The 18187-nt window shown below is 42.0% G+C and overlaps 1 protein-coding gene across 4 annotated transcripts in view; it reads left to right on the top strand.

Moving 5' to 3' along the window:
• Positions 1-1813: 1813 nt before the first annotated feature.
• Nars2 (asparaginyl-tRNA synthetase 2, mitochondrial) overlaps positions 1814-18187 on the top strand; it is a 113653-nt gene continuing 97279 nt past the window's right edge. For 3 of the 4 annotated variants that reach the window (XM_052158492.1, XM_052158485.1, XM_052158501.1), the window contains exons 1-4: positions 1814-2192; positions 6652-6761; positions 9129-9249; positions 10879-11019. In XM_052158492.1, coding sequence (XP_052014452.1) covers positions 2052-2192; positions 6652-6761; positions 9129-9249; positions 10879-11019 — 513 coding nt within the window. In that variant the 5' untranslated portion in view covers positions 1814-2051. Of the gene's footprint in view, positions 2193-6651; positions 6762-9128; positions 9250-10878; positions 11020-18187 lie in introns of those variants that run through there. The other variant, XM_052158509.1, reaches the window with a different exon arrangement.

The following is an 18187-nucleotide window of genomic DNA, read 5'->3' as shown; positions in this document are numbered from 1 at the left end:
GTTGTGTCTTGGGCATTCAGAGTTTCTGAGTTAATATCCACTTATCAGTGACTGTATTCTATGTGTGTTCTTTTGTGACTGGGTTACCTCACTTGGGATGATATTTTCCAGATCCAACCATTTGCCTAAGAATTTCATTAATTCATTGTTTTTAACTGCTGAGTAGTACTCCATTGTGTATATATACCACATTTTCTGTATCCATTCCTTCGTTGAGGGACATCTGGGTTCTTTCCAGTTTCTGGCTATTATAAATAGGGCTGCTATGAACATAGTGGAGCATTTGTCCTTATTGCATGCTTCTAATATACTTTTATACTTTAAGATATATGCTATATCTACATATTTGGAAGGCTACACGTTTCTGCTTTTTCCTTTCTCAAGATTCCAGAAGTGCCTAAAGTATTTTTATTGGAGATATTTTCAAGTCTGTTTAGAGAAGAGTTCTGCAATTCTTTTAGGCCATTTTTCTTCCCAGCAGATTTTCCTTTCCTCTTCTCACAGGAAATTTTCTGACATTCTCATCTGGCAAAATTCTAACTTTCCTCCAAACTCAGCCTAATTATCTTTCTCTGGGTTGCCGCTCCACAGTCACTCTGTAGCCATATCTATGTGTGCTCTTGCTGGTTATAATGTAATGATTTCTGTTTCTGTCTCACTGCCTCTGAATCTTTGCCTGTCTCCATGTCTCTATCTCTTCCTCTCTGTCTCTCTCCCAAGCATCGTCTTTACACCATAAGCTCCTGATGGACAGTACTATGGTGTCTCACAGCGGCAACTTAATTACTCCTTATTTTGACCTTTTCTTATTTAACTAGATAAATCATTATCATGTGTGATGTGTTTATAAAAAGATAAAGAGAAAGGGGTCATGTTCTATGGTTTTGTGGTGAGGTATGGGGGAAGGGGGTGTCTCAGCGGTCCCATGCCAAGGTATCCCTTCCCCCTGAGGGACCAGCAGCATGATGGTATAGTATGGAATAGAGTTTATTCAGGGCGTGGGAAGGGGAGTTAAGAGGATAGTTGAGGCAGAGAAAAAGAAAGAGTAGAAAAGTAGAGGCCGGGCAAGAACATGTGGAGAGAGGGGGAAGGGAATCGGAAAGGGAGGGGAGAAGGGAAGAGCCCAAGAAGACAAGAGAGAAATAAGAGAACAAGAGAGAGAGGAAGGAGCAAGCAATCCCTTTTATAGTGGGTCCCTACCTGGCTGTTGCCAGGTAACTGTAGGGAGGAGCATACCTGGCTGTTGCCAGGAAATTATGGGGTGGAGTTTAGACAGAATGCTAACCAAGAGTCTGAGTTATTTAAGAAATAATTTTTGTGTAAACTTAAAATGTAGCTGAATATATGCAAAGGTCATTGTTTTCAGTTCAAACAAATGCAAGCAAGAGAAAGACTTGTCGATTCTGGCAGGCAAAGCTCCTTTATAAGCAATGGAGTGTTTGGATATCATACAACAGTGACTTCAACAGGTACTAGGACAGGAGACTGACTTCCCCACAGTTCAGAACTCCTTTCCACCCCAAAGACTCTGCACAGGCATTTGCCTTCTGCATCTGTCAATACTGCCCATATTTGTCAGTATTCCTCAGTCGTCCCAGCGATGACCCAGAAGCTTCTGAGAAATCTGAGAAAGCCTTGCGCCTTAGCCCCGCCCACCTCAAATCCTGCACTGCCCCCACCCGCCCCGCGCTTATCACCCCGCCCCTTGGCCCGCCTCACAAAGCTCCGGGACACAATCACGCATGCTCAGTCTCAGACTCCACCTAGCGTGATGACCTAGGAGCGCGGACGGGGTGACGTAGCTCAATTGCAACGTGCTTTAATTCTGGGTTTGCGCTCAGGTCCCACCTCCGTGTTCTGTGTAGTTGGACCTTACGTGCTTGCGGGAGGGAGACGCGGAGGGGTCCTGCAGGAACTGCTCGGGGCGCGGAGGGAAGGGCGACACGAGAGCCTGACAGCAGGACTGCGCCGGTGAAGAAGGCTGCTCCGGCGGACTGCGAGCCGAGACGTACCCCGGCTGTTCCTTGGAACCAACCCTGGCCGGTCTCGCCATGCTCGGGGCCCGGCGCCTACTCGGCGCGCTGCGCCTCTGTTCCTCCGTTTCCTGCCCCAGGCCCCGCGCGTCTGCCAAAATGCGCGTGAGGGACGCCCTCAGGGTCCTGGACGCGAGTGGGGAGTGCGTAACGGTGCAGGTGGGTGTGTGCAAAGACTGCTGCCTGAGCTTGCTCGGCTCAGAGCTGTCCCATTGGACCAAGCTTGGGCAGAGCAAAGTTGGAAGTGAAGGCGTCTCGAAGGTTCACATTTCTGGGACCGTACTGTTATTTTTGCAGATCGTTCTGACGATTAGAAGTGCGGCAGCCGAACTTTTCATGACACCTAGGCGTTACTTCTAAACGCTTTAATCCTGCGGAAAATTTGAAATGAAAACTTTCTTTCCTTCTTTCTTTCATCTATCTTTGTAGTAATAACATGCGATGTCTTGCCCTAGTTCCTTGAGAGCAGAAATTCTGTCTTTCCCTTTTCCTGTTCACCTGGCTGGCAGGAAATAGTGGTCCCAGGTGTGTTCAGCCTTTTGACATTGCACCATGATGTTTTCACCTACCAAGTTCATACTTGAGCCCATCGAGTTACGGCTTCTACCCTTCAGTTACAAAGTCTCGAAGTTTACCAGTCCGTGTTGGGCTGTATTCATAGCTAATCTCAGTCCCTCATTGTGGCTCATTGGACACAAGTTGGACACAGGAGAACCCATGTGTTTTCAGTTTCAGTCACCTAGGCCCGGGAGATTAAAGTAGGAGAAAGAGCAGAATGTTGTAGTTTGACAAGCTAAAGGCTGCAGTTGCCTTGGCTTAATTCGCTTGACCTGCTACATAGCTTGTCACGAAAGGGCCTCAGGCCCCAGTTTCTCTTATGAAAATGGAGATTATAGTCTATATTTTGGAGAGTTCTGAAAATTAAACGGGTTAATGAGTACAGGGTATTTAGAACAGAGGCCTCTCAGTCAATGTTAGCTGCTGTTATTTGTGGCAGCTTTGAATAGATCCCTAAAGGCACAGAAAGAATAAGACTGGTGCTTGGCTGTTTCTTCTTGAATGCCTGAAACACACTAATTGGTCTTATCTATATATTCTTGGTATCCAGCAGTATGACCAAGCTGTTCTTCCTTGTGTTTATTTCGGTTTCATACTTGTTCCATGATCCCAGTCAAAGTTATCAAAACTGTTTGCTGTACTCTTTGATTATTTTGACATGCACTAGTTTTATCATTTGTGTGATGATCAAAAGGAGATTCACAGATGAACTGAACCTACTACCCAAGTAACAGGCCTTCTTTTACTTGGGTGCTTAGCAGTGTAATATGGAAACTGCTAACCACTTGTGGCGCTGAGCACCTAAGGTGTGTTTCAGCTATATGGAGGTGTGTTGTAAGAGTAAAATACATAACTCTGAAGAGTAAAGAAATATAAAAATATAAATATAATAAATATATATAAAGTATTTTTACATGTGAATGATATTCAGAGAATAATTGGTTGAATAGCATGTTATTCATTGCCTACTTTTACTTTTACTGTAAGGACAAATCTTTTTTTTTTTAACTCTGATTTATTTATTTATTTATTTATTATATGTAAGTGCACTGTAACTGTCTGTCTTCAGTCACTCTAGGGCGTCAGATCTTGTTATACCATGTGGTTGCTGGGATTTGAACTCAAGACCTCTGGAAGAGCAGTCGGTGCTCTTAACCACTGAGCCATCTCTCCAGCCCAGGACAAATCTTTTTAAAGATTAATTTTATTTTGTATTTATATGTATGTGTCTGTTTGAGATATGACACATAGGTAGGTGTACCTGTGGAAAGCCATAGATGGTGTGAGATCCCTTGGAGCTGGAGTTTCAAGGAGTTGTGAGCTTCCCCAGAAGGTAATAGGAACCAAACTTGGGTCCTCTGAAAGAGAAGAAAGTGCTGTTAACCTTGGAGCTAACTGTAAAACTCACATTATATTTCTGTTTAGCCCTAGTTTACAGCAATGTGGTGGTTATTAATGGTGTGAATAAAGACCTATAAAAAAACAGGGAGTTTCTGAGCTGTGTGGAGCTCAAGAAGGTGTTACCTGCATGTCAGGCTGTCTTGGAGGATGGTATCCCCAGGTAGGGTTAGACATAGCGGCAGGATGCATTCCCGGCAGGATGGGGAAGACATGGCAGTCTAGAAGGCGCGTTGACACTTCAGAATACTAACTGTATCTGAGTCCCAAGTGTACTACCTGATCATTTTTTTTTTCTACCTGGATTATCTTTTAAATTTTTCTAAGTGTTCTTTTCACAAATGTCCACAGCCACTTTGTTTAGCCTTTGTAAGGGTTAAATAGCACAGTACTTAGAATTTGGGACAGAAGCACCTCAAAAGTGCTCCATGTTAGCTTTCCAACAAATAAAAATAAGAGTGGTGCTTTGGGAGTTGCTGTTGACTGAGGCTGAGCAAATGTGGGTGCCTTTAATGGTTCATATGGGATTGGCCCAGGGAGTGACCCTATTAGGAGGTGTGGCCTTGTTGGAGTAGGCGTGTCACTGTGGGTGTGGGCTTAAGACCCTCACCCTAGTTGCCTGGAAGTTAGTCTTCCACCAGCAGCCTTCAAATGAAGATGTAGAACTCTCAGCTCCTCCTGCACCATATCTGCCTGGATGTTCCCATGTTTCTGCCTTGATGATGTGGACTGAACCTCTGAGCCTGTAAGCCAGCCCCAGTTAAATGTTGTCTTTTATCAAACTTGCATTGGTCATGGTGTCTGTACACAGCAGTGAAACCCTAACTCAGACAGTGCCTTTGGGCCTGGGTGGGATGCAATGCCCTGAACATGAGACTGAGTGGGCTGTGCTTTATGGTGTGCAGTCCCGTTGTAGCCGAATAACCTTTGTTCACACTTGAACACAGTTCGTCAGCACTGTGACTTTCATTTAACAGCCCAGAGCCACGTTTGCTTATTTGTGAGAGAGGCATGATAAGCATTAGGACTTTTATGAGAAGGAAACAAGACAGTATATGAAAGAAGTAAGCTTTTATTTTTAACATGACACATGTCCAATAGGTAGCAGATATTCTTTCACTTACAACATGTGTGTTGGAGAGATGCAGTTATGAGCACTTGGTACCATTCTAGAGAACCAGAGTTGGGTTTTTTGTTGTTGTTGTTGTTGTTGTTGTTGTTGTTTTTACAGAGGAGCTGAGTTCATTGGCAGAACCTAAACTAGAATGTTCTCAACCACCATAATTCCAGCTCCAGGGAATCCAGCGCTCTTTTCTGGCCTCTGTGGGCACCTGCTCTTACATATCCTACACATACATACTTAAAAATAGGTAGAGTGTGGTACTACACCTTTAATCTCAGTGGGTGGGTGGGAGGCAGTGGCAGGTGCATCTCTTTAAGTTCCATGCTGGACTCCAGACCTTGTCTCAAAAACAAATAGCAACAAAAACATTAGATTGTTATCTATGTACTAGCAATAAACTTAAAAACAAGTAAGAGTGCCTCTTTCCCTTAAAGTATTTTGGGCACACCTGTCATAGTGCCTGTAGGTATTGCTGAGTGACAGACATGGTTATAACAGGAGTGTGTATGTGTGTGTGTGGGGGGGTCTCATCTCTTGTTTTCCACAAGCCTGGTTAGTAGGAAGTATTTTTCTGTATCCATTTAGGGGATACTCCACAATGTATCTTTGTTTTTGAAAACATTGTTCTCTCTAGGTAAATTTGAGTTGGGAATGTAGCTGTTAGCAGTCTTTGCAGTCTACTTGAAGGCTTCTCATTTGTACATGCACATACCTGTCATTTAAGTTAAGACTGTCTTTGAAATTGATGTATCACTATATGTTCATAATGAGACTTTTCTTTTTGTCATAAATCTTTGTTTGGTGTTAACATTTCTGTCCCTGCTGCAGAGCAATTTTTCTAGCAAATGTAGCAAAAGATCACATGTGAAAAAATGCTCAAGAGGCAGCTTTTGATAATAATATGTTAAAATTTTAATGTATTGGTTAACATACAAAGAAATAGGTTTCAGGTGCAGGAGAGATGTCTCAGTGGTTAAGAGTACTCACTGTTCCTTGAGAGGAATAAGAGGACAGAGTTTAGCTCCCGGTACCCACATAGGCCAGCTTCTAACTGTGTGACTCCAGCTCTAGGGATCCAACACCTTCTCCTGGCGCCCCATACACATGATGTATAGAGACACACAAATAGTTTTTGAAATCTACTATGAACCCACAAGAATTAAAAAAATAGATTTCTTTCATTGTGATATTTTAATATGTATATTTCATTATACGTTTTTCCTTTGTTTGGTTTTGGTTTTGGTTTTGGTTTTGTTTTTTTTTCTTTTAAGACCTAGACTAGCTGCATAGTCAAAGTCGGCCTCGAACTTGGGATCTTCTTGCCGTGGCTTCCCAAGTGCTGGGTCTCAGGTATATGCTACCATACTTAGCTTCGTGACACTGTTGGTTCTTCACATACAGATAAGCCAAAAGCAGTTCACGTTATGCAGCTGACATTGAGGCAAGACTGTGAATCTCTCTGTCAGCCTTTGTTTGAATGTGTAACGAAAGTGTAAAGTGCTTGACTTTAGGCTCACATTTAACAATACTTCTTTCCAGGGATGGGTCCGGTCCGTCAGAGCCCAGAAGGAAGTTTTGTTCCTGCACGTGAATGACGGATCTTCTCTGGAAAGTCTTCAGGTTGTTGCTGATTCAAGCTTCGACAGTAGGTAGGTTCATTGGTTTTATCCTCTTTGTTTTTTAAAGAGTTCTTTGATTTTTCTTTTCTAGTGTTCTCTACTTCCCTAATCGAGTGTTTTGACACTGGAATGATTGATCTTTCTAAGCATATCTGTGAAAAGTATCTTTGAAGAAAAATCCAGACACTTGGCATCAGGAGCCTTCAGGCTCTGACATCTTCACATGCCAGCATCCTCACCCGTGCTCTACTCCAGTCTTTTAAACCTATCCACACCTCCCCTAACTGTTGCCTTCTAGACCTTGCGCGTGTTGGTCCCTCTACCTGTTAGTTTAGACATCGTCTGGTGTCTATACCCTGCAACTGTGGCAGGTGCTTCTCTGCTCCCATAGTATCCTGCACCCATCCTTCACAGAATGGATAATGTTGTTTGGAAATCAATTCGTTATTAGCTTACTACACTCCTTTAAGGACTCAGTCTTTGAAGTTAGAAATGATGTATTCAATTTTATGTTCATACCTTCTGACGCAGTGCTAGAAAATAACCAATTATTTTTGAACAACTGAAACTTTTTTTTAAGATTTATTTATTTATTTTATTTTTGAGTACACTGCAGCTGTCTTAGACACACCAGAAGAAGGCATCAGATCTCATTACAGATGGCTATGAGCCACCATGTGGTTGCTGGGAATTGAACTCAGGACCTCTGGAAGAGCAGCCAGTGCTCTTAACCACTGAGCCATCTCACCAGCCCAGAATAACTGTAACTTTTATGGTCTTATTGTCAGATGTCAGAACTAATAGCATTTTGTGTTGAAGTATAACCTTTCAGGAGCAGAACACAATTCTGCAAGAATAAAAGCATTCTGCTATTCCAAGGACTGTTAGGAATAACATTACAGCGGGCGTGGTGGCACATGCCTAGAATCCCAGCATTCAGGAGGCAGAGGCAGGCAGATTTCTGAGTTCGAGGCCAGCCTGGTCTACAAAGTGAGTTCCAGGACAGTCAGGACTACACAGAGAAACCCTGTCTCGAAAAACAAAAAAAAAAAAACCAAAAACACAAAAACAAAAAAATCCCCGAATAACATTACATAATACGTAACACGTATTACAAAGACTAATGGGTCTCAATTGAGCAGAAAGACAAAATCTGTCTTAATTATGTTTCTGTTGTGATACCTTAACCAAAGCAAAATATAGAAGAATAAACTTTTTTGGGGGGGGGGCAACAGTTTCATGTTAGAGTCCATGACCATCATGTTGGGGAGCATGGCAGCAGGCATGCACACTGCTGGAGCAGTCATACGAGCTTAATCTTGGTCTACAAGTGTGGGATAGAGAGAATGAGTGCGCTAACTGGAAGTGGCCTGGACTTTTGTACCCTCAAAGGACACAACCATACCTCCTAATCTTCAAACACATTTAAATATATGAGCTTCTGAGGGTCCTTCTTATTCCCACTAGCACACTATCCTATTGTGACCACCTTTAAAAAGAGGTTTGTGTTCCTCTGATGATATCTGTGAGGATAATAGTTGCATGGCTCTGTTTAGCCCTGCTAAAGCACAAGGCAACTCACACCTGCTTTGGACAGTCTGAAGCAGCCCCACATCCCTATGCCTGGGAATAAAACAAAAGTGTACTCCTATTTCTGCGTTTTTTAAAGAAACCAAAATTCTCACTACATGTGACCTCTTCTTAAAATACACATGCCAGGTCGTGGCACACACCTTTAATCCCAGCACTTGGGAGGCAGAGGCAGGTAGATCTCTGAATTCAAGGCCAGCCTGGTCTACAAAGTGAGTTCTAGGACAGCTAGGGCTTCAAAAAACCAACCAACCAACCAAATAAATAAATAATTAAAAAACCTTCATGTGAAAAGTAGTACCAAGAATATCCTGTGATACCATTGAATGTTGTCAAGGCAGGAGGGCGGAGGGCGTTGGCATTGGTGCCATCAGCCAGACTGGGCCCTAGCCCCAGAGGTTTCATAAAGTCTGCTATCCTAAAGTATGTGCCAGTATATTTGATAAGAAGACATGATAGGCCTTTAATCCCAGCACTTGGGAGGCAGATGTATGTGGATCTCTTTGAGTTCCATGCCAGCCTGGTCTATAGAGTGAATTCTAAGCCTTTCTCCTCCCACTCCCTCCAAAAATCGTAACAGCTATATAACTTGTTAATTCTAAATACTTGAGCAAATTGTTAACTCTCCTTGTTCCCTTTTTAAAAAGGAATTCATTTTGACAGTCCTAGTCCTGCACAAGTGTCTGCAGATTATTTAACTAAAGGTACTTTTGACATTGTATACTTTAGCAAGATTTTAATTGAAATGAAGGCTATTGATAGTGTCTTTTCTGATCTTAGTTGTTGTTTTTGTTTTTGTTACTATAGAGAACTGGCTTTTGGGAGTTCTGTGCAAGTCCAAGGGCAGCTGGTCAAAAGCCAGTCCAAGAGGCAAAATGTGGAACTGAAGGCAGAAAAGATTGAGGTTATTGGAAATTGTGAAGCCAAGGTATGTTTACTGGTAATTTTAGGGGCTGTTTAGGTTTAATTTAAAGCATGAGGTGTCTATTCAAGTCTGTTGAGAGGATGGCACTTAGAGCAAGTTTCATTTGTGACTTACCTGATCATTGAAACAGACGTCAGAGCCTAGCGTGAAGTAGCATTATAATGATCGCTTCAGCCTCTGGGAAACAAGTGTTTATTAGTCCGTGCATCTCTGCGGTACCTGCCCCCTCTGAAGTCTATCTTCTAGACGTTGGCTTCTTATTGCTAGAACTGATTTTAAATATCTAATGGGCATACTTACTGTCCCTTGTCTTCTGTTGTTTTTATTTTGATTTAGTGTTATATATATATTTATTTTAAACTTTTATTGTTCCTAATCCCAAATCCAACACCTCAACATGTACATGGGTGATATCCCCTATCCCCTGCCCTTCTTCTGGTGCTAAGAATCAAACCCCAGATCCTGCCATGGGTAAATGCTACCCCCTCGCTCAGCTGAGCGTTAACATATTCAGACATGGGAGAATTCTGAATCTCTACTGATGAATCTCTAATAAGTGCGATACCTGTTTCTAAACAACATAAAAAACAGTATTTACCCAAGATCTAAAGTACAGAGAAGACTAGAAGCAGTGTGCTGTTCTTTTTAACTTTGCTGTTACCTTTAATTGAAACTTCAGGTTTTGTTTGAAAAGATGTTTGTTGTGTTAACTTTGTAACCTAAGTATGTGCTAGTTGGAAATGTTTCTGGTTAGAGTGATAATTTCCTTTAATTTTTTCCAAATCTTCAGTATGGTGCTAAATGAAAAAAAGCTGTTGCCTCTTCCTCTTAAATAACAACAATAACAAGTTGACAAACAATAAAGCAACCTTAATCAGTTATGCTTGTAGGCTTTCAAGACATTGGGAGAAATACCAGCTGTGTGTGTGTATAGTAGTAGAAAGTCTTTTTATGCCTGTAGTGTTTTGAGCTCATGTGTCAAAGTGAATTATTTTGAATAATTACATGCAAACCTCTTTAGGTGTAAGAAAATGACAGCTAAAATGGGTAGAAACTTGATAAGTAACAGGCAGGCCTGAGTGACATCAAGTCATTTATCTGCTAACTAGTAAAGCTGGCTGTAACCTAGCATCTCCCTAACTCCACCAACTGTTGTGTTTACCTGTAGAAGCGATTGGGCTACAGTCCATTCTGTTAAGAAATAGGGGAGGGGGAGAGAGAGAGAGAGAGAGAGAGAGAGAGAGAGAGAGAGAGAGAGAGAGAGAGAGAGAGAGAGAGAGGGAGGGAGAGAGGGAGGGAGGGAGAGAGGGAGGGAGGGAGAGAGGGAGGGAGGGAGGGAGGGAGGGAGGGAGAGGGATCCAAGGCTATCGATGCTTATCGCTGAGCTTGATGACTGAGTGTGATTCTTGGGACCTACCTGGTTGAAAGAGCACCAACTCCAAGATGTTCTCTGATTGTCACACATTTGGTGTAGAGTGTGTGTGTGTGTGTGTGTGTGCACATACACAATACATGTCATTAACTTTTTAAAAAAAAAAAATAAAGAGGGAAAGCATCTTCTCAAAGCACTACTATTCTAATAAATATTCTCTGTTTTTGTTTTCTTCTAAATTTCCCCCATGTTTTGGGCAGGCATTCCCTATAAAGTATAAGGAGCGACATCCTCTGGAGTACCTGAGACAATACCCTCACCTGAGGTGTAGGACTAATGCTCTGGGTTCTATATTGAGGGTCCGCAGTGAAGCCACAGCTGCTATTCATTCCTACTTCAGGGTAAGGCGTTCTGCTTCCATGCGCTTGTTCTAATGCATTATTTGAATAATCGTAAGCCTGGAGCATTTTCCTGAAAGATCTCATTTGTTCTAAACACTCTATTCCATAAAATTTACGTGTCACAGACTTGCGGATGTTTCCTCTCCCTCCCCCTTCTCGTCCCTTGTATGTGTTTTAATTGCATTGTTGAGGAGTAACAGGCATAAAGAACTGTGCATCCTGAATGTGTTGGTCTGATGAGTCTGGACATGACTATGCTCGTGAAGGCATCACCACTATGAAGGGATGCGTCGGTGACCCTGAAAGTTTGTATCTGTAATACAAACAATTATAAAATACAATTATTTTACCTTCATTTTTGAATACTTTGTGTGGATATAGAATTTCAGGTTGGTAGACTTTTTTGTATATATGAGTGTGTGAGTGTTTTGCATTCATATATGTGCATAGGTGTTCCCTGTGGAAGCCTGAACAGGGTGTCAGATTCCCCTGCAACTGGACTTACAGACAGCTGTGAGCCACTCTCCATGCTTAGAGAACTGAACACCCTATGGAAGAGCAACAAGTGTAGTTAACCACTGAGCTACAAGGTCTTTTTAGATAGGCTTCTCTTGAGTCACATGTAGCCCAGATAGCCTCAAACCCACGCTCCTCTTACCTCAGCTTCCCAGTCTTCTCAGCTTACCTCAGATGTTTTCCCAGTCACGTTACAGACGTGAGCCCGGAGCCTTCAACATTGCCCCGGTGTCTTCTCATTGTTTGTGGTGGGACGCTGTCCTCTTTTAACTTGGTTCCTCTGACTCAGACCCTTTCCCTTGGCTTTATCAGGGTTTCTGTTTGTTTGTTTTAAAATTCAATTATTGTGTTTTGGCTTAGTTTTGTTTGTCTCTCTGTTAGGGCTTGTTAAGTTCTTAGGTACATAAATTGGTCATTTTTACTGATTTGGCTTTTTTTGACTTTTGTTTATTATTTGCTGTGTTGCTGAGGCTTTCCTGGCATTTGTGATTCTCCTGACTTTAGTCTCCTTACAGCTAGCATGTGTCATCAGGCCGAGCTCCTGAAGGGTGCTTTTAGCCATCATTTTTTAAAGATTTTTTAAAAATATTTTTGTTGTCTCTGAGATTATCCCCATGTTAGATGCTAAAGAATATCACACAGCACACTGAACCCAGGGCCCCAAGCATGCTAGGGAACTTTGCATTGCACTTGTGGGCAAAAGATACATTCTTAACCCTTGTTTGTTTTGAGACAAGGATATCATTAAGTTGCCCAGGCTGGCCCAGGCTCAGCCTCCCAGGTAACTAGAATTACAGACTTGCACAACTTCACCCACCTGGGACTTGGTTTTTATGTCTTTCATGATTACTTAACTTTTTTTTCCTTCCTTCCTCCCTTTCCCCCCCTTTCCCTCTCCCTCTCTCCCTCTCCCCCTCTCTCTCTCTCCCTCCCCCTCTCCCCCTCCCTCCCTCCCTTTCCCTCTCTCCCTCTCCCTTTCTCTCTCATCCTCTCCCCTCTCTCCCCCCTCTCCTTCCCCCTCCCCCTTTCCCCCTCTTCCCTCTCCCCCTCTCCCTCTCTCCCTGCCCCTTCCCCCTCCCCCTCTTCCTCTCTTCCCCTCCCCCTCCCCCTCCTCCTCCCCCTCAATCTCTCCCCCCCCCCCTCTCTGTTTCTTTGTTTCTTCCAAGGGCCTCCCCTCCAATTGTTGCCAGCTAAGGCCATCCTAAGGCCATGGTTCCATACAGCTGGAACCATGTGTCCCTCCATGTGTGCTCTTTGGTTGGTATTTTGTGGGAGCTCTGGGGGGTTCTGGTTGGTTGATACTGTTGTTCTTCCTATGATGCTGCAATCCCTTTCAGCTCCTCCATTCCTTCCCCTAACTCTTCCTTCCGTTGGGGCCCCTGTGCTCAGTCTGATGTTTGGCTGTGCGCATCCACATCTGTATTGGTCAGGCACTAGAAGACCCTCTCAGGGGACAGCTATACAAGGCTCCTGCCCTCATGTGCTTCTTGGCATCAGCAATAGTGTCTGGGATTGGTGTCTGCAGATGGGATGGGCCCCTAGGTGGGGCAGTCCCTGGGTGGCCTTTCTTTCCTTCAGTCTCTTCTCTACTCTTTGTCCCTGCATTTCCTTTAGATAGGAATAATTCTGGGTTAAAATTTTTGAGGTGGATGGGTGGCTCCATCCCTCAACTGGGGGCCGTGCCTATCCTCTGGATATGGTCTTTACAGGTTTTCTCCCCTTTGTGGGGTATTCAGCTAATGCCATCCAAGTTGGGTCCTGGGAACCTCTTGCTTCCCTGGCATCTGGGACTTTCTCATGGCTACCCGTTCCCCATCCCCACTGCTACACACCTTATTGAACTTCCTGACCCCCTGTGCTTCTTCCCATCTCCTCCCACACCTCATTCTGCCCTCCTTTCTCCCCTTCCCCTCCTCTCTCCCTCCCAGGCCCCTCCTCTCCACCTTTCGTAATTATTTTGTTCCTCCTTCTAAGTAGTACGGAAGCATCCACACTTCGGTCTCATGTCTTCTTGAGCTTCATATGGTCTGTGAGTTTTATCTTGGGTATTCTGAGCCTTTGGGTTAATAATCCACTTATCAGTGAGTGCATACCATGTGTGTTCTTTTGTGAATGGGTTACCTCACTCAGGATATTTTCTAGTTTCATCCATTTGCCTAAGAATTTCATGAAGTCAATTGTTTTTAATAGCTGAGTAGTACTCCATTGTGTAAATGTACCACATTTTCTGTATCCATTCCTCCATTGAGGGATATCTGGGTTGTTTGCAGCTTCTAGCTATTATAAATGTGGCTGCTGTGAACATAGTGGAGCATGTGTCCTTATTACAAGTTAGAACATCTTCTGAGTATATACAGGAGTGGTATACTTGGGTTCTCAGGTAGTGCTATGTCCAATTTTCTGATGAACCACCAAACTGATTTCCAGAGTGGTTGCATCAGCTTGCAATCCCACTAGCAATGGAAGAGTGTTTCCCTTTCTCCACATCCTCACCAGTGTCTGCTGTAGCTGAGCTTTTGATCTTAGCCATTCTGACTGGTGTGAGATGGAATCTCAGTCTTGTTTTGATTAGCATTTCCCTGATGACTAAGGATGTCGAACATTTCTTTAGGTGCTTCTCAGCTATTCAAGATTCCTCAGTAGAGAATTTTCTGCTTAGCTCCAAATGTACCCCATTTTTTAATAGAGTTATTTGGTTCTCTAGAATCTAACTTCTTAAGTTCTTTGTGTATATTGGATATTAGCCCTCTATAGGATGACTATAGAGGGTTGCTGTTTTGTCCTATTGGCAGTGTCCTTTGCCTTACAGAAGGTTTTCAATTTCATGGGATCCTATTTGTCAGTAGTTGGTCTTGGAGCCTGAGCCATTGGTGTTCTGATCAGGAAATTTTCCCCTGTGCTCATGTGTTCAAGGCTCTTTCCCACTTTCTCTCCTGTTAGATTCAGCGTATCTAGTTTTATGTTGAGGTCCTTGATCCATTTGAAGTTGAACTTTGTACAAGGAGGTAAGAATGGATCCATTTGCATCCTTCTACATGCCAGCTGCCACTTGAGCCAGCACCATTTATTGAATATGCTGTCTTTTTTCCACTGGATAGTTTTGCCTTCTTTGTCAAAGGTCAGGTAACCATAGGTGTGTGGGTTTATTTCTGGATCTTCAATTCTGTTCCATTGATCTACATGTCTGTCTCTGTACCATGCGGGTTTTTAACACTATCAGTCTGTAGTACAGCTTGAGGTCAAGGATGATGATGCCCCAGAAGTTCTTTTATTGTTGAGAATAGTTTTTGATGTCCTGGGTTTTTTGTTATTCCAGATAAATTTGAGAGTTGCTTTTTCTATCTCTGTGAAGAACTGAGTTGGGATTTTGATGGGGATTGCACTGAATCTGTAGATTGCTTTTGGCAAGATGGCCATGTTCACTATATTAACCCTGCCAATCCATGAGCATGGGAGATCTTTATTTTCCAAGGTCGTCGATTTCTTTCTTCAAAGACTTGTTCTTATCATACAGATGTTTGACTTGCTTGGTTATAACCACACCAAGATATTTTATATTATTTGTGACTATTGTGAAGCATGTCGTTTCTGTAACTTCTTTTTCAGCCTGTTTATCCTTTGAGTAGAAGAAGGGTACTGATGTGTTTGAGTTCATTTATAGCCAGCCATTTTGCTGAAGCTGTTTATCAGCTGTAGGAGTTATCTGGTAGAATTTTTGAGGATCGATTATGTATCCTATCATCTGGAAATAGTGATATCTTAACTTCCTCCTTCCCAATTTTTATGCCTTTGACCTCCTTTTGTTGTCTAATTGCTCTGGCTAGGATTTCGAGTACCATGTTGAACAGGTAGAGAGAGAGTGGACATCCTTGTCTAATCCCTGATTTTAGTGGGATTGCTTCAAGTTTCTCTCCATTTAGTTTGATGTTAGCTACTGGTTTGATGTTTATTGTTTTTACTGTGTTTAGGTATGGGCCTTGAATTCCTGATCTTTTCAAGACTTTTATCATGAAGTGATGTTGGATTTTGTCAAGTGCTTTCTCAGCATTTAATGAGATGATTATGTGTTATTTTCTTTGAGTTTGTTTATATAGTGGATTGCATTAATGGATTTCCTTATATTGAACCATCCCTGCATTCCTGGGATGAAGCCTACTTGATTGTGATGGATGATTGCTTTGATGTGTTCTTGGATTCGGTTTGTGAAAATTTATTGAGTATTTGTGCATCGATATTTATAAGGGAAATTGGTCTGAAGTTCTCTTTCTTTGTTGGATCTTTGTGTGGTTTAGTTATAAGCGTAATTATGGCTTTATAGAATGAATTGGGTAGTGTTCCTTCTTTTTCTTTTCTTTTTCTCTCTTTTTTTATTTTCTTTTTTAAAATTTTTTTAAATTTATTTTCTATATTCTTTGTTTACATTCTAAAAGCCTTCCCCTTTCCCAATCCCCCCCCCCCATATGTTTCATAAGTCCTCTTCTCTCCATCCATTCTCCTATCTTTCCCCCTCCCTTTTCTCTGTCCTGGTACTCCCCTACACTGCTGGATCAAGCCTTTTCAGGATTAGGACCCTCTTCTTCCTTCTTTATGGGAATCATTTGATATGCTAATTGTATCTTCAGTGTTCAGAGCTTCAGGGCTAATTAATAATACACTTATCAATGATTGCATTCCATGTGTATTCTTTTGTGATTACATTATCTCGCTTAGGATGATATTTTCCAGTTCCATCCATTTGCCTAAAAAATTCATGAATTCATTGTTTTTAATTGCTGAATTGTTCCATTGTGTATATATACCACATTTTCTGTATCCATTCCTCCATTGAGGGAAATCTGGGTTCTTTCCAGCTTCTGGCTATTATAAATAAGGCTGCTATGAACATAGTGGAGCATGTGTCCTTATTGCATGCTGGGGAATCCTTTGGGTATATGCCCAGGAGAGGTATAGCAGGGTCCCCCGGAAGTGTCATGCCCAGTTTTCTTAGGAACCACCAGACTGATTTCCATAGTGGTTGTACCATCTTACAATCCCACCAGCAGTGAAGGATTGTTCCTCTTTCTCCACATCCTCGCCAACACCTGCTTTCTCCTGAGTTTTTAACCTTAGCCATTCTGACTGGTGTGAGGTGAAATCTCAGGGTTGTTTTGATCTTCATTTCCCTAATGGCTAATGATGTTGAGCATTTCTTAAGGTGCTTCTCGGCCATCCAAATTTCTTCAGGTGAAAATTCTTTGTTTAGGTCTGTACCCTATTTTTTAATAGGGTTGTTTCTTCTTTTTCTATTTTGTTTAATAGTTTGAAGAGAATTGGTATTAGGTCTTCCTTGAAGGTCTGATACAAATCTGCACTAAAACCATCTATCTGGTCCTGGGCTTTTTTGGTTGGGAAACTTTTAATGACTGCTTCTATTTCTTTAGGGGTTATGGGACTGTTTAGATGGTCTATTTGATCCTAATTTAACTTTGGAACCTGGTATGTGTCTAGAAATTCATCCATTTCATCTAGATTTTTCAGTTTTGTTGAGTATAGGTTTTTGTAGTAGCATCTGATGATTTTTTTGAATTTATTCAGTTTCTGTTGTTATATCTCCATTTTCATTTCTGGTTTTGTTGATTTAGATACTGTCTCTGTACCCTCTGGTTAGTCTGGCTAAGGGTTTATCTATCTTGTTGATTTTCTCATAAACTAGCTCCTGGTTTTGTTGATTCCTGTGCACAAATGTAAACCAGAAGTACACAGACATAAACCGGAAGCTTTTCAAATACAGAACACAGGCCTGGTTTTAAAATTATGAACTTATGTATGTCTGATGCCTCACTTATAAGTTAGTTTTTATTAATTTGTTTCATTTTGCCTCTTTGTATACCTTTTGATTTTCAGTTGCTACCAGATGATGTGGATTTTACCTTGTGAGTACAGGATATTTATAAAGGTTCTCAATCCTCAATCTGTGTTCTGGTATATCATTAAGTTACTTGAAAACAGTTCAATTCTTTTGGTTCATCATGTTCAAAACAGTGCTCAGTGTACTACTAGTTATTTTTTTTTTTTTTTTTTTTTTTTAGTTTGTAAATAAACTTTTATTGGCTCACAGTTGTGTTCATCTGTTTACATTTTCTAGTTTCTTCTCTTCCGTTATAACAACATGGTCAAGGAGTTTTGTGGTCTACAGAGCCAAACACATTTGTTATTGGTCCTCCTAGAAAAGTTTACAGCACTCTGAGCTGTAGCATAGGGACAGAGTGATGACTAGTAGATCAGGCTTGTGTCTTCTCACTGTCGGTGAGACTGACAGACAGGTACTTGGAGCTCTGATCAAGAAATTTCAGCATGTCACATGGGAAACCTAGGAGCCCATTGTCTTTTCAACTTTTAGCCATAATTCAGTATAATTCAGGGTTTGTTTTTTTTTTTTTTTTTTTTGTCTTTTTTTTTATTTGATATAATTTATTTACATTTCAAATGATTTCCCCTTTTCTAGCCCCCCCCCCACTCCCCGAAAGTCCCGTAAGCCCCCTTCTCTTCCCCTGTCCTCCCTCCCACCCCTTCCCAGTTCCCCGTTCTGGTTTTGCCAAATACTGTTTCACTGAGTCTTTCCAGAACCAGGGACCACTCCTGCTTTCTTCTTGTATCTCATTTGATGTGTGGA

Source organism: Apodemus sylvaticus, chromosome 1 (assembly GCF_947179515.1).
Source record: "Apodemus sylvaticus chromosome 1, mApoSyl1.1, whole genome shotgun sequence".
Classification (NCBI taxonomy): domain Eukaryota; kingdom Metazoa; phylum Chordata; class Mammalia; order Rodentia; family Muridae; genus Apodemus; species Apodemus sylvaticus.
The sequence above is the reverse complement of the archived record's forward strand: the minus strand, read 5'-3'. Positions and strand labels throughout refer to the sequence as shown.